The 25484-nt window shown below is 45.5% G+C and overlaps 1 protein-coding gene across 2 annotated transcripts in view; it reads right to left on the reverse strand.

The window, feature by feature from the left end:
• PAPSS2 (3'-phosphoadenosine 5'-phosphosulfate synthase 2) overlaps positions 1 to 25484 on the reverse strand; it is a 74551-nt gene that overhangs the window by 20936 nt on the left and 28131 nt on the right. For both annotated transcript variants that reach the window (XM_043985390.1, XM_043985389.1), the window contains exon 2: positions 724 to 841. In XM_043985390.1, the coding sequence (XP_043841325.1) occupies positions 724 to 841 (118 nt within the window). The remainder of the gene's footprint in view (positions 1 to 723; positions 842 to 25484) is intronic.

Here is a 25484-nt window from a genome sequence, read left to right on the forward strand (position 1 = left end):
AACCACTGGGGCATTTCTACCGTGTAAATCACTCCATCCCAACTGTAACATACTTTTACATCTTTGATAAGAATGTCTTCCACACCACTGGGTATAACAATGGACCAGCATATTAGATCATCAGAAAAATGACTAAAAGACCACCCCCTGCCATTCCAAACAGTATGGAATGAATTCTGGAGTATTAGGGTAGGAAGGAAGGCCAAAGACTATTTAGTTCAACCCCCCAGCCCCACTCTAGCATGCCCAAAGAGATATGGAGGAGCTTTGGGAAGATTCACCATGAAGGGCACCCACCACTTCCCCAGGCATCCCATTTCACTTTGGGGCAGCTCTCATTCCTAGCAAGTTAGTTCTTCTCTACATCAAGCTTAAATCTGTCTCTCTACAATTTTTCTCCATTGTTCTTTGTTTTCCCCATAGAAGCCAAATGGCTGAGTCTGGATTGACAAAGGCCCCCCTGAGTTAATATGGAGTTTATCTGAGCTAACATCTTCAGGAGTTCCTTAACTGCATTAGATAAATGGTCACACCAACTTTTTTTTTTTTTTTGGCGGGGCAATGGGGGTTAAGTGACTTGCCCAGGGTGACACAGCTAGTAAGAGTCAAGTGTCTGAGACCGGAGTTGAACTCAGGTACTCCTGAATCCAGGGCTGGTGCTTTATCCACTGCGCCATCTAGCCGCCCCACACCAACTTTCAATGGCAAGACTGGCTGACTTACCTGTTAGCCACACTGTGCAGCCTCGAAACCCTCCCCTCGTCCCAACGACCTGTCCTCTTTTATTCCTACTCACATGGTGAGCCTGGTAGACCACATTGGTGGATTTTTGTTGGACATCCTGCAAGATGAAACATCACATTTTTTTGGTTAATGAAACATGGTTTTGTCCTTCATGGAAACAAAGCAAAACATAATACAATCAAAATTCAGTGATGGGATTTGGTGATCTCCTCTCCCCACACTCTGTGTACTGGCCAGCTGACCTATAGCTGGTGTGAGACAGACCACTAGCTCCATTTGTAAGGGAGGAGATGTCTAAGCAGACTCGTGTGTCTTGGGCCCCATAGCGCTATCGTTTGCCTGACCCATGATAGACACTGGGGGCTCTTGGTTTCCTCTGCCTCTATGTGTTCAGTTTGCATGACTTTGCAAAGCATGGAGAGGGTGAAATGAGAAAGAGCTGCTATGGTTTGGAAGCCCTTAGCAGAGAGCTTGGGCACTGCTGGAAGAACCAAACTGGGCTTAGGGTAACCAAGGTCACCTTAAGTCAAAGGGGGGAGTCACTGGCAGTGTTCTAGTCAGGAACAGAACAAGGAGGATTCTGGGAGGGAGGAAGTGGGAGGGGGAGGGGTCCATTCTTGAAAGAAACACCACGTTAAGACGTGCAAATAATCCCTAAAAGTCATGACCTCAGGTGAATCACTATGAACAATCTCACTGTGAGCAATCTTACTGTGAGCAATCTCAGTTCCAGAGAATAAGAGCTGAAACACGTCTCTCCTTTTCTTAAGAGACTCAAGGGCTGTGGTGTAGACTGTCAAATCCCAGTGGCTTTGTCAAGCACTTTTGCTTAACTGTTTTTCTTGGTTACTATAGGGGGTTCATTGGAGGAGGGAAAGACAAATAGCAGGAGATACTGTGGTATGAAAATACTAAATAAGGAGCATTCTGAAATAAAAAAGAAAAAGGAAAGAAAGAAAGAAGGAAGGGAGGAGAGAGGGAAGGAAGGAAAACTTCTCTTTGACCCTTTGTATTCTGGGTAGGGTATTGTCATTCGGTTTTTGTTTGTTTGTTGGGGCAATGAGGGTTAAGTGACTTGCCCAGGGTCACACTGTTAGTAAGGGTCAAGTGTCTGAGGCCAGATTTGAATTCAGGTCCTCCTGAATCCAGGGCTGGTGCTTTATCTACTGTGTGCCACCTAGCTGCCCCCAGGTATTGTCATTCCTAAAGGAGGTCTAATCAGTGGTGTCAAACTCAAATTAAAATGGGGCCCCCAAATATTCAGGAGGAACCCTGTGGGCAGCATATTGACTTAGAAAATCCATATTGACATTATCTGTACATTTTTAATGTAGCCCTGGGATCCCCAGCTCACTGATGAGCTTTCACTCCAGGCCTCATCTCCCTTCCCAGTTCTTTCCACATCTTGCTGCCATGTTGTATGCTCAGAACTGTCTGGCTTCCCTTTCCATATTGTCTCCAGCCTAAGAGTAGAAACTCCCCGAGGGCAGGAACTGTCTTACTTGTGTTTGTATCACTTGGCACAGTGCCTGGAGCACCTAATAAATGCTCCATCATCACTCTATGTCGTCATAGGTCTGTATGCCTTCCACCTACCTCTCAATCATCTCTTCTCCTATCTATTTACCAATCTACCTTCCTATTTACTCTAAACTTCCCTTTTGGATGAAATAGGAGCCCTTGGCCTGGGCTGCCCAGCCTTCTGCCATCTCTCTCATCACCTCCTTCCCCTTCAGGCACTTTATATTCTAGCAAACATGCCTGTTTGCTGTTCCCTTTCCCATAAATCCTGTCTCACACCTTAGGCCTCTGACCAGGCTGACATTTGTGCCTGGAATGCACCTTCTCTTCATCTAACCCTTTGTTCTCAGCTGGGGCACTATGTCCTCTGAGAAGCTGCTCCCCATCTCTCTAGTGGACTCTCCTGCCTGAAGCGCCTTTCTATTTATTTGTCTGCGTTACCTTCATGTTGGGTCACCCTTGTGGATTGTAAGCTCTCTGAGGACAGAGACAGTTCCCTTTTGGTATCCCATCTGGAGTGGAGTCTTCACCCCCGCTCCCAATGGAAGGAGCCTGGAGTGGGGGCCAGTATACAGCAAGAGCCTCCCCTCACATCACCCCAGCCCAAGGCCTCTCCAGGAGCCTTGATAGCACAGAGAACCAGAGACTAGCCTTCATTTTCCACAGAAAAGAGCTTTCTGTGGATATGCTGATGCAGCTTAGTATAGCAAAAGACAGCTGCATTTCAAGTTCAAGGCCCTGGGTTGGGATCTCAGCCATGCCCCTTCTTGCTTGGGTGATCTTGGGCTAATCACCTTTCTTTGAGTCTCCTTTCTCACGGTGAGTCAAGTCCCTTTCAAGTCTGAATCTATGAACTGAGGAGACTGGAAAGAGCCCTGGTTTTAATCCTACCTCTAAGACGTCCTCCTTGTGTGATCGTGGGAAGTCACCCCTCTCCCCCTTTCTGGGTCTCAGTTTCCTCATCTGTAAAAGTTGTGGGTTGACCTAGTAAACCCTTTGAAGTCTGTTCCAAATCTATGACTGTAACTGAGTCAGTGTGTTGGGGGGGGGGGGCGGAGGGGGTTGCTCTTGGCTCAGGCACATGCAAGATTACCCAGGCTTCTGGGAAGGAGTTCCAGCCCAAAGAAGGGAGCCTTATTCTGCAGCCCCTTTCAGCCAAGGGCTCCACTTAGAATCTTCCCTCTCTCTTACTCCTTACCCACGAGTGTCCAAAGGAATGGGATTTGTTCTCAATATCGTTCCTGGCGAGGACCGAAGAAGGGTTCGTTTCTGAGAAGGTAAAGGTCCGTCCCCACAGTGCCAGTTGCCCAGGGCAGATGCCAGCAGGAGGGGCCCACCTTGGTCCTGAAGGTCAGACCACTGGCCTCCTGCTGCCCCTAACCCAGAGGTTGTTTCCGCCCTGCTTACTCATTAGTTACAAGATGAGATCCACGATAAGGCAGGTCTCTGCTTATCTGCTACAGCAACTTGGGTTTTGCTGACTGGCTTTCACGCATGTTTGGGGCTTTTCTTCCCCACAAAAGTGGCCAACCAAGAACTACTCATGCTTCAAAAAGGGGTCCAGGGAGACTTGGATTGAAGTCCTGTCTCTGACACATGCTGACTATGTGACCCTGGGCAAGTCACCTTCTTGCTCTAGGCAACTCTCTAGGACCATCATTGAAGAGAAGGTGTTTTTTCATCCAGGAGTTCCCTAGACCAAAGAAATGCTAATGCGGTCCTTCTCTCCAGGTTTGGGTGACCCCCTTTCCCCGTGAGATTAGTCTTTCAATAATTGAGATGGTCCTGATGAATCTGTAGAGCTGCAGGGAATGATGGAGTTGGATGCCAGTGGAGGAGGACCCAGAGGGAATGGGAGGGACAGACCCCCCCAACTCAAGGCCCCCTCCCCCTCCCATCTGAGTATACTACTGTCAGTCTTGGTATGCTCATCTTACTTCAATGATGCTCAGACAGAAAAACGTTCCTTCTCTAGCTCTTTGGTGTCTATAGATTGGCAGACAGTTACACAGGCAGATAAAATCAATACGTTTTGTAATTAAATAAAAGCTTTGGGGGTGGCGGCTCATGCTCTGGAGACTCATTTGCTGAAACCATCCTCAGGACAACTGCATAGGACAGACAGGACCTTGTCTTGGCTGGTCTGAACTCCTCCTCCTTGCTCTTCCTCCTCCTCCTCCTCTTCTTCTTGTCTCTCTGTCTATCTCTACCTGTTGTCTATCATTCTATCAATTACCAATCATCTATTTTCATCATTCTATTTATCTGTCAGCCTGTGCATTTGTCTATTTATCTATCCGAAAGTCTATATATCTATCTGTCAGTCTATGTATCTATCTATCTGTCCATCTGCCCATCCATCTAGGCACAGAACTGTATATGTTGATATTCAAGCATTAAGAAATCCAGAGGTAGGGGCAGCTAGATGGTGCAGTGGATAGAGCACTGGCCCTGGATTCAGGAGTACCTGAGTTCAAATCCGGCCTCAGACATTTAACACTTACTAGCTGTGTGACCCTGGGCAAGTCACTTAACCCCAACTGCCTCACTAAAAAAAAAAAAAAAAAAAGAAATCCAGAGGTGCTCTATCCTCAGTCGACACCTTTGACTGCTCTCTTGCTATTTTATAAATGTGATGCTCAGTCTGAATGCCAAGGCTGGTTTAGGAGCCCGCCCTCAGCCCAGCATGATGCACAGAGGAATGCTCCATGAATCCCTTTTGCAGCCTCCAGTTAGTCCTTTCAGCTCTCACAAGTCACATCTCAGATGTCCCAAGCTGGTGATAGGTCTCACTCCCTAAGGGCCTAGGCCCCAAACTGAGAGATTACTCTTCCTTCCCCAGACTTTGCCCAGTGGCTAGAAGTTCTCTCCTCTGCCTGAAACTCTCCTGTGTTGCTCTGCTGTCCTATTCCCCTTGGCTGATCCATCTCTCTGCTCTTAAATGAAAAGGAGGAGGTATGCTTGGGTTGCCTCTATGGCCTTTCACATTCTCCAGGAGGCCCAAAACACAGAGCTTAGCCAGAGAGTCCAGCGGATGCTGGAGGAAGATAAAATTTTTCTACAAGGTCAGATGGACAAAAGAGACTCCCTCCCACCAAGAAAATACTGAATTCCCAAATTGGGACTTAATCTTGCCAAGGCATGATGATGCATCTAGAGCAGGAAGAGGGCCTGAGAAAAGACAGAAAAAAACCACCCCAAACCACAGAAGCACTTGAGACATTTTGAGAACAAATTTGGAAAGGATATAAACATACTTGTGGTGACCTCTACATAGTCCTTCCTAAGGGGAAAATAAAGTCCTCATTTTCTTCAAAGTCAATACCATGTCTGTGGAAAAGAATGAGGAGACCTGACCATGGGTATCCTGGACCAGGAGGTCTAGGGCCCTCTCCTCTCCTCTCCTGACCGGCCAGCTTTTCTGCCTCTAACAACAGATCCTTTGAAACAAATAATAAATGCTCAATTCATTTTAAAAATATCACTCTCTCTGCCCCATGAAAGCTCCCGTCTCCAGAAAGAATCTTCCCTCAAAAGAAAACAGAGCCAAGCAAATGAAGTCATCCAGAAAACTGGCCACCATGCCTGGTGGCACCCTCAATCTGCACCTGCTTTCCGCTGCCCCAATGGCAGATTCTCTAGCTGGTTCAACTTGGGGTGGGGGTGGGGGGCAGGAAGGGATTCTCCAAGGAAGTGCTTGGGGGGAAAGAGAGACACAGAGACACAGAGACAGAGACAGACAGAAGGAAGAGGAGGGAGAAAAACAGGAGGAGGATAATAATAATAATAAGAACAACAACAAGAAAAGGGGGAGGGTTTTCAGTCATCTCAGAAAAAGCCTTGGTATCCATATGGCTCCAGATGAAGGACTCATCCCAGCGGATGGGCCTGCAGACATGGATCAGCTGCTTGAGGCCAGGCTCGGTTTGGTTTCTGGAGGCCAATGAAGTTCTTTGGCTCATCGTGAGGCCAGAGGCTTTCTCAGGTGGGGCTCACCACGGAGAAGGCACATCTTCAAGCCTGGATTATAGTGATACTTTGGGTTGGGTTTTGTTTTTGGATGGGGAGGGGGTTCCCAGGAAATGGACTAATCTTATTATATGTACCCTGGTACAAGACTCAGTTTGACTAAATAGGGGATGGAGCAGCATCAACGCTTAGTGACTTTCTTCTTCTTTTTTTGGGGTGGGGGGGGCAGGGCAATGAGGGCTAAGCGACTTGCCCAGGGTTGCACAACTAGTAAGTGTCAAGTGTCTGAGGTCAGATTTGAACTCAGGTCCTCCTGAATCCAGGGCCGGCACTCTATCCACTGTGCCACCTAGCTGCCCCCTACACTCAGTGACTTTCAAAAGTGCTTTTAGGATCCTCAGAAATAAGACATTGATTTTTGCCAGATCGCCTTTGGGGTGCAGAGATGAGAGAAAGGCTGCTCTTGTGTGGAGGCAGCTGGCTCCCTGATCGTCTCCAAACAGGCCGAGCTTCTCGAACTGGCTGATTCCATTCGCTTTACTCCTCCATCTTTGTGTTTCTCCACCTCCTCAGTTCAACTCCATGTAACTCAACTCCAAAGACTTTATTCAGTGCTCATGGACAAGGTTCTTTCTGCCTACAACAGTCTTTCTCCCCTCTTTACCTGCTGAATTCCTTAATCATTCCACAAAGCCCAGTTCACCTTCCCCCTCCCTCTCATCTTGAATCTTTCAACCTTACTCTATTTGGTACCACTTTGACAGGTCTAGAACTAGGGCCTGCATACTCATCTCTCAGAATTTTCGTTATGGACCCGGACGATGATGGTGGTGGTGGTGATGATGACTTAAAGAGACCCACTGGTAACCCAAGGGTGTCCCCTCATCAGTAGTCTGGTCTATCTCCCATGCTGGGAATTCTCTGTCTCCTCACCATTACCTCCTGGCTTCCTTCAAGTCCCACATGAAATTCTACCATCTTCTGCAAGAAGCCTTTCTCAATCCCTGTTAATGTTAATCCCTCCCCTTTCTTCTTTCTCTCTCTCTCTCTCTCTCTCTCTCTCTCTTTTTGCGGGGCAATAGGGGTTAAGTGACTTACCCAGGGTCACACAGCTAGTAAGTGTCAAGTATCTGAGGCCGGATTTGAACTCAGGTCCTCCTGAATCCAGGGCCGGTGCTTTATCCACTGTGCCACCTAGCTGCCCCCAATACCTCCCCTTTCTTAATGATTGCCAATTGATGCCATGCATATCTTCTTTCTACATAGTTATTCACATATTATCTCCTCCATGTGATGGTGAGACGGAGAGCTGGGTCTGCTTCTTGCCCCTCTTTGTATCCACAATGCTTAGGATGGTGCCTGGCACCTGGAATGTCCTTAATAAATGCTTGTTGACTTTTAATGTCAATCGTTAAGTGCTGCCATCTTCCTACCCCCACCCCCCACCAGGAGGCAGGAGGCCATGGGAAGGAATAGAGTAGTGACAAATGAGGACACAGGTATAGCAAGGTGGACATCCTCCTCCCTTTTGCATTTGCCTTTAAGATTTAGCCTTTCTTTTCTCTTCATGTGGCTGCTGCCAGGGGAATCCAGGGTGCCAGGGAGTTGGGTGTATATGACTCGTTGGGAATCATTGGACCAGTTAGGCTCCAGTAGCTGCTATGGCCACAGCCCAAGAGAGAAGATGTGTCCTAAATGCTGTGGCCACAGAAGAGTTGAGTAATCACAGAATATGAACAGAGAGGGTCAAGACTGGACCAGGAAATTCCCAAAGAGCAAGCAGGGATGGAGGAACAGGTTAGACTTTACCCTGTTTTCATAATCACTGTATCAGTCTAGTTTTAGACAGAAATCCACAAGCATTTTCCCCCTTCCAGATCTTCTGAAGCCAAGTCCTTGGTAGAGTGGGGTTGCCTACACATGCACACAGAAGGGCCATTAACGGAACCACTGGGGTGGTCACTGCAGCAAAGTACCACCTAGTGGACAATATCATAAACTACTTCCAGACTGGTTAAAGCTAAAGGGAAATCTGTCTTTCTGTGGGCCCACCCAGTGTAGACTCTCATCACTGGTATAGCCCCTTAAGCATCACCTGGGATACCCTCCAAGTATCCATATAGCACGGATATGTGTCATAGACATTTAATTTTTTTTAATTTAAAATTTATTTTTCTCAATTACATGTAAAATAATTTTTAGCATTCTTTTTTTTAAAATGTGAGTTTATATAACGTTTTAAGGTATACAAGGAGCTGCAAGGCATTATGTCACTTGAGACTCGTGTGATTCTGAGAAGTAAGTAGTGTACATATTATTACCCCCATTTTGCCAGTGAAGAAACTGAGGATCAGCAAAACAAAAGGACTGGTCTATAGTCAGATAACCAGGAGGTGTCCTTATCACCATTATTTGACATAGTGATAGAAATGGTGTATATAATAAGAAAACAAGGAAAAGAGATTGTGGAAACAAGCATTGGCAAAGAGGAAATAAAATGATGACTTTTTCTAGATGATATTATAGTCCTCATAGATGAACCCTAGAGAATCAAGTCAAATTAGTGAAACAATTATCAAATTAGCAGGCTACAAAATTAACTTACACAAATAATGAGCCTTCTTACAGTCTACCAGCAAAATCCAGAAGACAGCTCTAAATCATTGGACAGATATTGAGCAATTGCTCATGGTTGGGCTGTGCCAATATAATTAAAATTATGTTGTTGCCTAAATTAATTTATTTATTCAGTATCATACCAATCAAGCTAACAAAGGATAATTTTAGAAAGCTGGGGGTGGTGGGGGGTGGGGGAAGAATATCAAAATTCTTTTGGAAAAACAAAAGACCAAAGGAAATAATGAAAAAAGTAGTAAGGAAGGGAGCCCAGCAGTAATAGGTCTCACAGTTGGGGCAGCTAGATGGCACAGCGGATAGAGCACCGGCCCTGGAGTCAGGAGTACCTGAGTTCAAATCCGGCCTCAGACACTTAACACTTACTAGCTGTGTGACCCTGGGCAAGTCACTTAACCCCAATTGCCTCACTAAAAAAAAAAAAAAAAAAAAAAAAAAAAAAAAAAAAAAAGGTCTCACAGTATCTTACAGGTCAGTAATTGTCAAAACAATTTGGTCCTGGATAAAAAATAGAAAAGTCAACCAGTTGAATACAATAGGTGCACAAATATCAGAAGCAAATGAATGTGGTAGCTCTGGGGTTACAAAGGAAAAGCTACAACAGCCCTGCCCTCAAGGAGCTCCTATTCCGATGGAGGAAACAACAGGCAAATAACGAGGTACATGTAAGTTACATACAGCCACTCCCTTATTCCCAGCCCCTGCTTAGCTCACATCTGCACTCTTGCAATAGCCTCAGAACAATCCCTGAGCCTCCGCCCTGCTTGGCTGGCTCCAGTCCATTCCATCTCTAATCCATCCTGGAACTGCTGCCAGCTCAAGCATTGCAAAATACCCCCTTCAGTGTGTGACTTCAAGCTTTACAAACATTCATTGGGGAAAAACAAGTAGGCAAAGAAAGCCTTGTCCTTCTAAACGTTAACATGTATTTTAAAGAGCCACCTCCCCAAATTAAAAAAAAACCTAGAGAATAAAAAACCCAGAAAGAACCTAAAGAGATGGATAGATAGATGGATAGATAGATGGATAGATAGATAGATAGATAGATAGATAGATAGATAGATAGATAGACAGACAGATAGATAGATACAGGCACATATGTGTGTGTGTAAATCAGCAGAAATTCCAGTTGGATTCATGGGTCAAATAAAATTTTAAAATATTTTTTTCAAATAAAAAGAAAATGTGAAGGGGATGGAGAAACACAGTCACTTCTTTCCTACTGAAGCAATAGAACTTATAAGGCAATGGTTGGTGAAGGAGATGACTATTTTTTTGTGTGACAATTTTTAAAGCTTACTTAAATTGAAGGAATTAGAATAGGCAAGGAGGAAACAAAACTATCACTCTTTGCAGATGATGGATGATGGGCGTAGGCTTCCATCAGTCGAGGATGACCATGGATCAGCGCCTTGAAGAGCCACAGGCCACAGTGTGGCTGTGCAGTCCGATACGGGAGCTGCAGCTCCTGAGTAACTTATAACCGGTAACTGCTGCATCCCGTGTTGTATCTACCCCATGAGGAGTAGCTGGAGTGTCCTCTCCAGGGCACTGGCCTGGGCAGATCAATTGGAAAATAGGCTGTTGCCCATGCAGCAGGTTTTCCCTCTCTGAGACATTGGTGGATCCAAAGGAGAGGCAGAGCCAACCAGTGCCGCCGCAGGAGTTGCCAGAGGGATGTGATGTCCAACATCCAACTGCCTAAGGGACTCTGACTCCTGATTTTTCCTCGGGGTTAACTCCCAAAGCCTTTCCCATAGATGGGTATAGCTGCAAGGCAGCAGAGGTTTAAAATCAGGGTTTCCTTCCCCTAGGTGGGTTGCCTGCCAAGGCTAACGAGCCCCACCTGCCCAAAGCGACTGGTTTTTAAGGCACCAGTGACTCGCCTTCGCCCCTTCTCCTGTTAGTGGAAACAGTTCTGTCACGAGAAAGCCAGGATTTAGGCTTTGGTTGTCAGAGGCTATTTGAGACGCACACTATTGGAGCATTTTATGATACGATGGTATACTTAGAGTATCCTAAAGAATCAACTAAAAACTACTTGAAACAATCAATATTGGCAAAGCTGCAGGATATAAAATAAACCCACATTAAGCTTACTCAAAACTGAGATAAAGAGAAGAAACGGAATCAAGATGTGTGTTCTTCAAAAATCCCCCTAATTTGTGTACGGTGTCCAATTTCTAATGAGCACACAGGCAGGAACTGATAACTCATACATTCAGCAAAAACTCAAAAAATGTCCCACTCTATGACTATGAACCAATTCAAAGTAAAAAACAAACAGCATACACTCATTCACACCCAGTGATTTGGCAAAACCAAATCAAAATGATAAACAAGGTCCCCTGTTGGCATCACTTTTGGCAACAACATAGATTGGAGCAACCTTTCTGGAAATATGTACCAAGACAATACCTTCTGCCTTGGGAGCCAGGAATCTTCCTGTTATCAAGATACCCAAGAGGGAGAGAGAGAAAGAGGGAGGAAGGGGGAGAGGGGGAGAGGGGGAAAGAGAGGGAGGGAGGGAGGGGGAGAGAGAGAGAGAGAGAGAGAGAGAGAGAGAGAGAGAGAGAGAGAGAGAGAGAGAGAGAGAGAGGACTTGTTTGAAGACATTTTCAGCTGTATTATATGCAATGTCAAAAACAAAGCTGGAAATAATCCAATGGCTAAATGGATTATAGACTATATGAAATAACAAAAATGAAGACTAAAAAGAAATCTGGATATATCTATTTGGGGGGAAAAGCCACGAAGAGTCCTGAAGATAGAGATTACACACACTTTTTCCATAAGTAAACAAAAGGGTTTATATTTGTATTTTTTATTTTATGTGTTATATTTATTTTATTTTGTATATATGTATATATACACAAATAAATAAATATAGACATATGCTTATATTTTTCTTAAGGATTAGAAAGAATCATAAAGTAAGTTTGGAAAGATAGTCCCTGATATTTGTATGTTTATGTTTTGCTATAAAATCAATTAAATAAACAATTAAAAAGGAACCCTCCGAATAACCCTCAACCTTGAATGGCTTCTTATTACCTGATTAACATGCCTAGGCTACTCTGTGAGACCTTCTAATACCTGACTTCCCAATATCTAAAAACCACAGGGATGTTTCCTTAATTATATTATTATCTAACTATTTTATTTTGTCTAATAGTTTATTTTTTATTATAGAGACACAAAGATTTCAACAAAGAGAACCTTATAAGCAACTATGCACAGCTACTACACCATAGTGGTAAAAACAAACAAACAAAAACCAGATGATTTGTGTTGTTTTCTTCTAATAATGTTTTACTGACATCTTTCACAGATTGATTACTACCTGCTACTTCCCACTACACCCTGTCAAAGACAATCCTTCCCTATATCTAGTCAAGCAAAACAAACAAAAAACAACTCAACAACAACACCCCATTGCCCATGTCTGAGAAATCACCCATCCAACTTGCTGTTGGTCTGTCTCCCAAAGACACCATCACTTCTTTGGATCTTCCTTTACACTGTGGTAAAATAATGGAATTTGGCAGACACCCAGGGGTCCAACCTGATTGATTTAAACCTAGTTTAAACTTGGCCCACCCTGAGAAGGAGTGTCCTCAGAGGCTGTGGACTGCGTCATCAGCAGGGAACCAGTCTCAGCCACACAACTTGAAGGACCTCCCCTTTGAGGGAGGGAGAAAAAGGTAGAAAAATTGACCCCCAACAGGAAGTGGCTCTCTCTCTCTCTCACCTTGGAGGAGCTTTCAGAGTGGACTGGAGACAGGCTGCATAGAAATTAGGGACCCCTGGTGGTAAGTTAATAACTTCCCTCTCTTTGAATTGGCTGAGCTGAAAGTGAGTTTGGAGATTGTATAAGCCTTTGCTAGAGTTAGGAAGATTATCCATTTTCCTCTTTCCCTATTCCCTTGTCATTGACTTAATTTCACCTTTGCTGCGTATTTTATTCCTATTAATAAAACCTGATTTGTTTGTGGAAGAGAGGCAGTTAAGCTCCTTTCTTATTGGCCTGGGAGAAATAACTAAAAAAGGCAGCTCGGAGGGGAGGAAACTTTGGACCTAGAGGTCCCTCATTATTTTCTGAACCCCAATATTATGGTGAGCCACCCAATTAACTCTCTCCATATTAAAATTGGCCCCTACAACACCAAACCAGCCAGCACACAGTCCTCTGGGGGAGAACTTCTACAAATACTTTGTCCATGAGTGCGCTTTGATGTGTGATCTCATTCATTCAAACTGTCCCAAGACCTAACCTTGAGGGGGCAATGCTCACCTACCCTTCTTCCTACTCTTCCAGGAGGCCCCCCTCCCCCATGCCCCTCCTTTCAACATTTCACTATATGACGGGCCTCTCTCCTTCTCTGGTCCCACATTTCCTGAATTTACTTCCCTTCCAATTCCATTTAACAAGAGTTTATCAAGATGGTACATCCCTCTAACCTTCCTCCTTGACTATGGGTCTTCCCTAAGTCTGTGTCCTGGGCCCTCTTCTCTTCTCTCTCTACACATTCTCTCTCAGTAACTTTATCAGATCCTTTGGTTTACGATCATCTCCATGCAGATGACTCCCAGATCTCTATCAGGTGACATTCCCTCTATTCCTCACACATCATGTTCTGTTTCCAGCTGCTGTACCTTTGCCCTGGCTGTCCCACATTCGTAGAATGCATTGTCACCTCATATCTGCTTCCCTCCTGGACCATTGCCAGTGGTCCTGACTTTTGTCCTGCCACTAAACTTTGATGACTCAGGAAGCATGAGAGTGACTCTGTGCAGCTCTGCCTCACAAATCCAATTCAGGGACAAATCAAGATATCCCCTGTGATGTCCCTGGGTCTCTTCGAAAATGAAGGATGAACAACACAGAACTCCAGCTGCCAGCACCCTCCCTCCCAGACTGCCTTCTATTTCACTCCTTTGTTCAGATTTCCATTCAGTAGTGTAACGATTGGAATGACGCCACCTGCTGGAGACTTACTGTAGAAGAGTTCCGCCCATGAAGCGAAGGTCTTTGAGGGCAAGACCAGGAGTCTTTTCTTTGGCCTCAGGAAGTGACGTGGGCTAGTGAGAGGAGGGAGGAAGAGACTGGCACTCAGTCTCAGGCGCTTGCCTTTGGACTCTGGTGGAGAGCAGAGCTAGAAATGTGCTCTCCCTTTAATAGATAGGAATCTAGGCCTTTCTCTCTCTCTTTACCAAATTCTTATTCTCCTTAATAAATGCTTAAAAGTCTAACTCTTGCTAAAGCTTATAATTTATTGGCGACCACTCAGATATTTTAGACAGTTTAGCTAGAATTTTAGCCCTTAACAGAAGCTTTATATCTCTGCTGTATTACACACAGACACACACATTTGTATACATACTTGCTTTTCCTCCATTCAAATGGAAGTTGGCATTGTTCAGTTCTTTGTACTTGCATCCCCAGTGCCTGGTACATGGTAGGAGCTTAATAGGTACTTGTTGACTGTTGGATCATGATGTACCAGGCACAGTGCAAGGTGCTGGGAATTAAAAGACATTCAAAACAGACAATAGTCCTCTGCCTTTGAAGACCTAGGGGCAGGGGAGAGGTGCTTCCATTGAGATCAGTGTAAAGACCATACAAAGAGATTTCAAGGGAGAGTGATGAGTAAGAGTGGGGGAAGGTGAGAGGATTAGGAAGGGCTGGAGTGGGAGGTGGCCTCTGAGTGGCGCTTAGGAGCTTCTTTCTGGGTTATGTTTGCCATGATTCTCCTTGGATACAAGCCATCACCGGCTAGATGTCACAACCTGCTTCCTACTGCCACACAAGGACTTCCTCTCCCTTTGCAGTCATTTAGAATGTCTGAGTTTTGCTATCCACATCCCTGACCATGCCTGCAAGTTTTTTTCCAAACCAGGCCACTTTTTCTATGACTGACATATTACCATCTCAGCATGATCCATGTGTCAGTTGTGGCAACTTTTAAGAGTCATGGCACAAAGCTATCCAACCCTTGTGCCTTGGTGGAAGGCTCACATCACTAAAGGACCATGTGTTCTTTTAGAAAAGAAGCCAGCCATCTGCCAGCCCCCATAATTGTGAAACAGCCTCTTAAAGTTTCATCAAAGGCAGAGCAAAGAGTTCAGCCTTGGTTGGCAGGCCTCCCAGGACCAAGGCAGCCTTTGACGACTGGCCAAGATGGCTAGGCACAAGTTGCCAGAGCAAGCTTCACTGCTCTTGGAGAACATCAAAGATGACCTCCCTCGCCAAGCCCCGAGTCAAACAATGAACTTCGAGGCTATTGTTGAAGTCTGCTGTTCTCAAGACAATGTGCAGGGCAGTACGGTGCAGTGGGAGGGAAGGAAGGAAGGAGGAAGGGAGGCAGGGAGGGAGGCAGGGAGGAAGGAAGGAAGGAAGGAACAAAGGAAGGAAGGAAAGAAGAAAGAAGGAAGGAAGGAAGGAAGGAAGGAAGGAAGGAAGGAAGGAAGGAAAGAAGAAAGAAGGAAGGAAGGGAAGTAGGCAACAAGTACTTATTAAGGACTATGTGCCCAGCACTGTGCCAAAAAGAGACAATCACAGCACTTCCTTCCCACCTAGGGGAAGAGAAGCTTCTGCTCTAACGGGCCTGAAAGGGGAGGCCACCTCCAGTGGTTTGGAAGCCCAGATAATGAAGGATGGGGTTAGATTTGGAGTCAGAGAATGTGGGTTCAAATCCCAGCTCTGCCACTTACTGAGCGTGAGACTATGGGCAATTCCCTTCCCCTCCGTGGGTTTCCGACTCCTTCTCTCTACAATGAGAGAGTTGGAAAAGATGCTCTCTGAAGTCCTTCCCAGTCCTAGATTTCTGCTCCCATCAACCTCATTTCTCTGGGCCCATTTCCTTAACTGTAAATGACAGGGTTGACCTGGATGATCTCTCAGATCCCTTCTGGCTCCAAATCAGTTATCCCACATGATCCCATGGGATCCCACGGGATCCCACATGATCCCATGGGATCCCATGTGTCCATTTCTTGGATCAGAATTGTCCTGTGTGTTTTTTCCCTACGTGAAATATGAAATGGGAAGCTTTCTAGGAGTCTTTGCTTCCATGAATGGAACATTGATTTTTTTCAAGGAAACCAGAGGTGGTTTAGGAAAGTAGCTGAAAAAACAACCAAGGGGTCCCTGACACCAGGAATCTTGTATCTTGGAAAGGGCATGCTGAGGTTTCCCTGGGTAGAAAGCAGAGTTGTGAATGTTTTCCACCCTTTTCTGGGATTCTGGGGAGCTAAACATTTAAGTAAAACTCTCAAGTCCATAACTAGTGATTCCCCAAGCCCTTCCCTCTCGTTCTTCCCTATTACAGATGGTACCACCATCCTCTCAGATCCTCAGGCTCACAGGTCAGTTGTTATTATCCTTGGCTCTTCACTATCTAACTCCACATATGTGATCTGTTGAAGAATCTTGTCATTTTGACCTTGCCAGCATCTCTCACTTATGCCACCTTCTCTCTCCTCTGGCACTGTCACCACTAAGGTGCAGGCCCCCATCACCTTACTCCTGGACTCCTCCAACAGACTCCATGTCTGAAATCTCTCCTTACACCAACCAGTTCATCCTCCATTCAGCAAAGTCATCTTCATTGACAGCTCTGATCACCATGTCATTCCTTTACTCAATAAGGTCTAGTGGCTCCCTATTAGCTTCAGGATTAAATATAAAATCCCATCTGGCTTCCTTCATTACCTGGTTCCTTCCAGTCTTCCTATACCTTACTCCCTCCCAAGTACCCTAAGCAACACTGGCCTCCTTGCTGTTCCATATACAAGAGCCTCCATCCCTTGACTCTGGGCATCTTCACTAGCTGTCTCCCAAGGCTAGAACACTTGCCTCCTGGCCTCTCTCCTTCAAGTCTCTGCTAAAACCCCACCTTCTGCAAAATGACTCTCCTTGGTTCCCCTTCCCCCAATGTTCATGCCTTGGGTTGCAATCTGAACCTGTGGAGGGATATCGACATTGATGAGATCATGGATCCCTTAATGTCATAAAGTAATTCCAGTCAGTCAAGGACCAAAATAAGAATAGTCAACATTTTCTCATTTGTTTATGTCCTGTAGAGTGGCAATGTGACAAAATGGATAGATTTGGGGGTCCTGAGGCCCTGGGTTCAAATCCTAACTTTGACACTTCCTAGCTATGTGACCCTGAACAAATCACTTCCCTCTCTTCCTCTGTGGTCTTGTTGCAGCTGCTTGCAGCACAGGGTGGTACAGTGGAAAGAGTACTAGAGTTGGAGTTAAAGAACCTGAGTTCAAATCCTGTCCGCTACTTAAAACCTGTGTGATCTTCAGGCCTCAGTTCTTGATCTGTTAAAAGGAAGGGATCAGACTATGACCAGGTTTCTAAAGTCTCAGATCCTCTTGTGGTTCCGGTGTTACAATTTTGCTGTTACATTTATTTCCTCGCTTCGGGGTCTATTACACAGCAGTATCTATCTGTTAGCTACAAATGATTTTGCTCACTGAGGCTCTGCCTTTGATTGTACTGAAGTTTGTTCTTCATAAGACTATCGATATTGTTGCCACCGGCCAGCTAGCTTTTGTTTTTGATGCCAGATCACATACGGCAGGTGAGCCCTCGGCCCTGAGTGACATTTGGATGCTGAGTCACTGAAACACCCTGTCAAATGATGCCCTGTATAGTGATGTCAATGAAACCTATTGGTAAAGGGGCTTTGTTTCCAAGAATAACGTGGTATCCTGGGTTGCCAGAATAGTCTTCCTCCTTATTGTCAAATGTTGCTGTGTACTTTGAAATCCGTGCTGTATCGTTATGAATTTCCAGTATATCCTGGGACTGCAAATTTTGCCAGGGACTGCAAAATTTCTGAGCCTGGGAATGAGAAACTAGCCCTTATTGGGGCAGCTAGGTGGCACAGTGGATGGAGCACTGGCCCTGGGTTCAGGAGGACCCGAGTTCAAATCTAGTCTCAGACACTTGACACTTACTAGCTGTGTGACCCTGGGCAAGTCACTTAACCCTCATTGCCCCCCCCCACACAAAAATAATAAAAAAGAGAAACTAGTTCTCATGTTGTCAGTGATCCTGTGGAGGCAGGAAATTTAAGGAGAGGGCATCGAGTTCACCAGCACACATTTAGGATTAGGTTCAAGCCAATATAGATTTTTAGAACTATGTATTTTTAAGGGTTTCTGGGAAAGAGAAACCAGAAACAAACGAAAAGTCCTTCTTTCTGTTCCCCATCACACAGAGAAGAAAGGAGGAAGATTAAGAAAGGTGCCAAATATCTCAGTTCAGCTCCCCTCCCCATCCCCCTGGGACTCCACGGGAAAAGAATGGTGTTAGACAATTAGAAGGCAAAGCTGCTCTTAACCAAACTGAGAACCGATGAATGAGCATTGCTGAGACCGGAGAAAGGTCAGAGGAAGCTACGCATTTCCTCTCCTTTGCCAATTAAAGAGATTCTGGCTCAAAGATCACCTCCCCATTAAGTTGGTGGGTGATTTCCCCTCCATTTGGAACAGGCAAACACAGGCGAGAAGCTTCTGCAGCCGGATTTGTTCAGTCACTGCCTTCTCTCTACTCCAATGAACTACTTCCCCCATTGCTCACTGCTGCTAAATTATTTGATGTTCACGTATACATAAAAGAAAAATGGCAGTCGATAAACCTTGTTTTTGTGATCAATGCAAGTATCGACAGAAGTTTGGGGAAAGGTTTGGATCTTCACAGTGGGAAAAACATCCCTCCCCCTCACCCCAGGAAAGGGCAAACTGACTCCATTCAGAAATCCCCAAACTAAGAGAGGCCCTTTGAAATCATATACCTAAGAAAGCACACGTTTCCACAAGCAGAGAGATATTCCTAATATAAATGCAAATCGGTCCCTAACCCTAGGACAGATGAGCCCTTGAAACAAAACTGAGTCAAGTCTAGAAAAGGGGGCGATCTACTTTACCGTGAACACCCATAGTGCTGCTTCTTAAAGGGAAATACAAAAAGGACACAAGATCCTACAAATGGGAACTCGACAACTGCAGTACATGTGGAAGTCAGGGGTTATGCCAGGTGAGTCCCCTCTGCATTCTGATCCCGTGACTTGTTTACTAGGCCACAGATAGGTTGCAATAGGGCTTGGTGGGGGGATTTTCCCATACTGTGAGTCCTGTAGCAGAAAGAGGGCAGCATTTAGAGACAGAAGACCCAAATTCAAATTCCTTTTCATCCACTGTGGCCAAGTCTCTGAGCCTCCCCCAGCCTTAGGCTTATCTGTAAAATGGGGTGGTGGGAGTGGTGCGGGAACTTTACCGCCTCTAAAGGTTCCTTCCAGGCTAATTCTAGGATCCAGATGACTCCCCATGATCCCAGCTCCTTCTCCTATTCCTGAACATCTTGTAAAGTCCTCAGGAGCAGGGCCCAACACCTTCAAGTGGATGTAATTCAACTCTGTGAGTATTTGACTAAAGTCTCCTTTGCAAGGGACTGCCCTGAGTTCTCTGAGTATACAGTGAAGGCCAGGAAACAGCTATCAAGGACTCTGACTCTGGTAGAACAAGACAGATGCAAACCTGGGCCAGCTGTGAGGAGGTACATGATAAGAATGAGTCTGCAATTCCCCTATTGTGCCTAGTGTAGTGTTTAGTGTACATTCAGCAAACACCAAATGACTGAAAATATGTTGCAATAACACTGAACTTGGGAAAGTCTGAACACCAAGGGGTGTGTTCCTCAGAAAATATGTCCTAATCTTGGCTTTGGGTCACGCCTCAGTAAACAATCTGAGCCCTGAGGAGGAGAGAGTTTGCATGGCTTCTCAAAGCACCAAGGTTTAGGGAAATGTTTCTCTGTTCCTCTTGGGCCCTGCTTAGTTCTAAATTGTTAGCAGTTACTTATAAAATCTCTTTCAGACAATAACACTACTCCCCCCACCCCCCCACAGGCACAGGCAGCAATTCAGAAGACCCAGATTCTAGTCCCAGATGAGCCATTAACCAGACCTTAGGTAAATTCCTTCCCTTCTCTAAGTCTCAGTTTCTTCATCTGTCAAATGAGGGGATTATAAGAAGTAATCAGTTCCCAGCTCCAATAAGTCTATGATCTAAAGTCCCAGAACTGGGGACCATTTGTGATTCTGATATAAACTCTTCTAGAAATGTGGGGGTTTTTTTCTTCCTCAAAATTTAAGACATTTTTTAGACAACAGAGGCCAATTATCTACACTCTCTACACCGACAAACTGATGGGTAAGATAGCAAAAGGAAGGCCTAAGGAATTGTAGAGAAGTGAGACAGAGACAGAGAGACAGTGAGACACAGACACAGACATGGACATAGAGGAAGGGACGGGAGGGGAGGAGAGACAGAGAGAAACTGAGAGGGCAGATACAGAGAAACAGAGAGAGAAAGAGACAGAGAGACAGCAAGACACAGACACAGAGGAGGGGAGGAGATACAGAGAGTGACAGAGAGAGACTGAAAGGGCAGAGACAGAGAGAGAAAGAATGAGAGAGGACTATGATTCCAAAAACAACAAAGATGGAATTCAGACTTTCTTAGAAGCAGCTATGCCATCATCTCAGGCAATGAATAAAGCAGAGCAGTCTCATTCTGGAAGCTGGACACTCATCTTCCCCTAGGCCTGGCAGAAAGGAATGTCTGGAAGAAAAATGTCAGATTCTGTAGACAGAGGACCAGCTGACGTGAGGGAAAAGTAACATCTTGGGGGAATCTTTGGAAATCTACCTAGGGGTGCTTGCTTGCTGCTTCCTTTGTTTGTTTTAAAGCCAAATGTCAGACTTTTTAAACACACACACACACTTTATTTTTTAAAATACACAGATAGTAAGTGGCAGAGCTAGGACTCAAATTCAGGGCCTATGTGTGACTCCCGGTTCAGTGTCCAGGATCACAGATCACAAAATTACTGATCTTGGAGGATAGCAGGGGCCTTAGTGGCCATTGGGTTGAACCTCCTTATTCAATAGATGAGGAAACTGAGACATAGAAGGCTTAAGTGACTTGTCAAGGGTCACACGGTTGGTAAGTGTTTGAGGTGGGATTTCACCTCAGTTTTTCCTGCCTTCAAACCCATCATATTTACTGGTCAGCACTTATTCCACAGACTCAGGGAGGTCCACCCCTGGGATTTCTGACTTTGGCCATTCATTCCTTTATCAGTGTGAACTTCCTATGGGCTCTGTCTTGTGGGGTAGAGGGCTGACAGTTTCCTCTTCATATTATTTGCACGTCCTACATTAACCTCTGCACATGGCCAGCCCCAAAGATAGCTGCAGGAGCAAAGGATTGGACCCTTTGCTCAAAACTCACTCCCAAACCAGGAACGCAGCTGATATTTCTCATTCTATCAGTAGTGTTTATATAATCAAGGACTGGTCCCAGCTCAGGCCAAGCCAAATTCAAAAAAAATTAGAGGTTTTAAAATATCTTTTCCAAGAGCAATGGGGCCATTGTCTTCTCATGCATGGGTCAACCCTGGATTTCTTTTTAGACCTGTACATGTGTGTGTTGTCTCCCCTGATAGAATGGAAGCATCTTGAGGTCAGGGATTGTTTCCCTCTTGAATGTGTATCCCCAATACCTGGCAAAGTGCTTGGCCCAGGGAAGGCACTCAATACATGCTTGATCAGTGATAAACTTGACTCATCTCCAATGGGGATGATAAAATCTACGCAAGTAACATTTTACGAGATATTTAAGAGATGTTTGTGTCTGGAGCTGGAACACCTTCTCATCAGAAAACAGATAATCACTGATGGTTTAAACGGTGCCTTTCAGTTTGCAAAGAACACATCTGTTCTCTCATTTGTGCCTCACAAGCACCGTGGGAGGGAGCCAAGATTAGCCCTATTTTCAGTTATAGAAATTGAGGCTTAGACACATTAAGTAATTTGCCCAGGGTCACAAAGAGTGTATGTAGAGGAGGTAGATTTGGAATGCCGGTCTTTGTGGTGCCCAGCCTGGTGCCCTGCCCACAGCATCACTTTCAGCTGCCTCAAACTTGGCTAACTAAACGTGATCCATCCATTGGTTCTACCCAGCCTGGAACCTCTTCTGAAGTCCCCTTCTGATGCTTTGTTGGTTTACGAAGGTCAGCCTAGGTTCTAGTGCCACTCAAAGCCTGGCAGACCCTTGGAGTAGGGGCCCAGGGATTTCTGTTGCCCAAGGCAATGACTGGCCTGGTTCAGTCTACAGAGGTTGAACAGCAGGTGGCCGACAAAGGATGACTTTCTTTTGGTTACCAAAATTCCAGACACCCTCCTAGGGAGGTGAGGGTGTGTGTGTGTGTGTGTGTGTGTGCTACACTGTCAGAAAGATGCCCAGCAACACAGGTCCAAGAAGTACTTTGGTGACATATGACTTTTTCCTCAAAAAACAGGCTATTCTGGATATAGGGCAATGGACTTGGAGTCAGCTGAGATCTGTGTTCAAATCCTACTTCAGACACTTAGTAGATGCATGACCTCAGGCAGCAAATAAATGAAATTCTCTGAGCCTCAGTTTCTTCCCCTCCAAAATGTAGGGATTAAACAGGGTCATCTCTAAAGTCCCTTATAGTTCTAAATCTCTGATCCTCGGATATAGGGCAAGAGGGTGAGCCAGTCATTTAATAGGATGCTGGATTTAAAAGTGCACAGGACCAGCCAGTTCACCTGGTCCAACCTGTTCTTTTACTTGAGGAACAAGCTGAAGCCCAGGAAGGGGAGTGGCTTATTCCCATCCTATAATCAATGACAACATGTAGATATTCATAGGGTTCCAACTTGGAAGGACCTTCTAGATAATCTCGTCCATGACCCTCACTTTACAGATGGGGAAATGGTCCATTGCTTTAAATACCAACCATTTAGCTGGTGCATTGTTTTTCATCTGAAAACCTAAAAAGTGCACTTCGGTTTCCTTGTCTGTAAAATGAAGGAGCCAGGCTGTGGGCATCTCTAAGAGCCTTCCCACTGAGTCATGAACATTTCAAAGAGGGAAAGGACCTGGGTGACCCTGAGTCCAAACCCCCAGTTACAAAAGAATTCTCTCTACAATGTACCTAGCAAGTGGGTCCCTTCTGGAAGACCTCCATCCAGGGTAGCTGCAGCATTTCCAGGCAACCCATTCCACTTAGGAAGTTTGTCATGACATTGAGCCTCAATTTACCTCTTTGTAATGCCCCCCATTCCTCTGGGTCATCTGGGGCCAAACAGTGGGGCCTCCCCTACGTGACAGTCCTTCAAATGCTTGAAGACAGCTGTCAAGTTCCCCTCATTCCCAAGTGTCATATCTAGAGGCTAAACATGCCACCTTCCTTCCACCCATCCTCTTGTGTCATAGATCAAGGCCCTTCCTCATGTGCCTGCCCTTTTCTGGGTGATTTTCAGCTCATCAATATCCTTTCTAAGATGGTGCTGAGACCATCCTCCAGAAGGGTATGGCCAAGGCAGAAGATGGCGGAGCTGTCACCTCCTTATTCCTGGGCCTTATCCTCTCACTGCCTCAGCTTGAACATTTTCTGGATCTCTGGCTTACGACCAGGGGCTGCTCCAGAGGGTGGTCATGTAAATCTTCAGAGAGAAGCTTCTGCATGGAAAAAAGTCATTTCCAGGTCACACGGCCATTCGATAAGGTGGTACCATGAGGAAACACTGGGCAGGGCGGCACACAGCCACGACTTCAAATCTGGGGCAAAGCCGAGCAGCAGAGAAAAACTGGTAGAGTGCTGGGTATTCTCTCAAACTTTCAGATGCCCCACCCAGACTGAAGAAACAGTACATGCTGTTTGGGCTGGCTCCAGACAATGCCTGGCAGCATGTGGCACACTCCAGAGAACAGTCCCTTATCACAACATAGGGTAAGGCAAAATAGAGAATGTCTCATGCACAAAGAACCAAGCTGTTCCATGTGATGATTGGCCAATCGAACCTATGCTAGGGACTGGGGCTGAAGTCACAAGCTCCAGCCTGAAAACTTTCCTCTGATACTTACTCCCAGTGTGACCTTGGACAACTCAGGTCACCTCTCTTGGCCTCGGTTTCCTGATCTCCACAATGAGGGGTTTGGAAGAGATGACTTCTAAAATCCTTGCCAGCTCCAAATCTCATGACTTAGAGAGAGGAGAGGGAACCTTAGTCATTGTGGCTTCCCATGAAAAGGCTCCTGAATCTTTTACTTCCTTCCTGTAGCTCCCTGATCACCTCTGGCAGCCTTGTTATATGGAGAGGAGTGAAAGGGAGAACTGGACCCACTGCCCCTTATTCACTGTCTACACTGGGAGAGTTTTGCCAGTGCCTTCCCTCTGAGACGGCGTAACTGTCTACACTGTACAGAGCAGCAGGTTCACAGGTGTTAAACCATTGTCTCTCCCATTAGACTGTGAGCACCTTAAAGGCAGGGGCTATGTTTTGCCTTTCTTTGTATCCCAAGCACCTTATCCAGTACCTGACACATATTAGGCACTTTTATAAATGTTTGCTGATTTATTGGTTGATAAGGCACATAGTAGGTACTTAATAAATCTTTGCTAATTTTTTTTTTTTGGTGGGGCAGTGAGGGTTAAGTAACTTGCCCAGGGTCACACAGCTAGTGTCAAGTGTCTGAGGCCAGATTTAAGCTCAGGTCCTCCTGAATCCAAGGCTGGTACTTTATCCACTGTGCCACCTCGCTGCCCTCATTTTTGTCTTTTTATTCCCAGTACTTACTTAGCCACAGTGCCCAGCACACAGTAGGCACTTTAACAAATGCTTGCCGACCTATTGATTGATTGATTGATTGATTGGGACCAGGGTTGTATCCCCCGTGTCCCCCTCAGTGTCTGGCACATAGTAGGTCTTTTCCAAACCCCTGCTGACAGGCTTATCGGTGTCAGTGGGGTCTCCATGACTTAGTGGCATTCATTTTTTCTGGATCTTTCCCATGTTTCTCCTTTAACCCAGGAATACTGAGGCCTTCTGCCCAAACAGCTCTTCCAGCTGTGACTCTGGTCAGACTCTTACTGGCTTAGATGGCTCTAGTCTGAGGAAAAGAACAAGCATGCCTTCTTCTCTTTCCCCCTTCTCTCTTGTCAGAATGTGTCAAAGAAGAGAGCCTTCTGGCCTTGTCGGCACAAACCCAACCTTTGGGTCCTCCGACCCAGATTCCACACCTGCTTCCTTCCATAGATGTCAGTCAGTCACTTTTGCCAATGAGCCCAGAGCATTTTCATTAACACTCCCATGGGAAAACCTTCTCTCAGCAAACCGAGAAGTTGGGTGGGTTTAAACATAGGAATTCATTCTGGAGTTCCTGACAGAGTTCATCACTGCCCTCAGGAAGCTACAGTTGTTGTCATGGGTCACTTTTTGGCTGTTGTTGCTTTTTCCCTCCTGAAGGTGAATTTTAAAAAGATATGGGCATTCCCATAATTCGTATTGCAAGCACATGCCTATTAGAAACCCATCCTTTTCAAGGTGCTGGCCAGTGGGGATCTGTCTTTTAAGCCCAGACAAACAGAACAGCAGCAATGCTTGCTTTCATGGGCTGTGAGAAAGTTGGAGCTCATCACAGGACAGCCAAAAGGTGCTGAAATTCTGAGTGGTCCAAGAACAACAAACAGATGACTCAAAGAGAAGCAAGAAACCACCTGA

Source organism: Dromiciops gliroides, chromosome 2, assembly GCF_019393635.1.
Source record: "Dromiciops gliroides isolate mDroGli1 chromosome 2, mDroGli1.pri, whole genome shotgun sequence".
NCBI classification, from domain to species: Eukaryota; Metazoa; Chordata; class Mammalia; order Microbiotheria; family Microbiotheriidae; genus Dromiciops; species Dromiciops gliroides.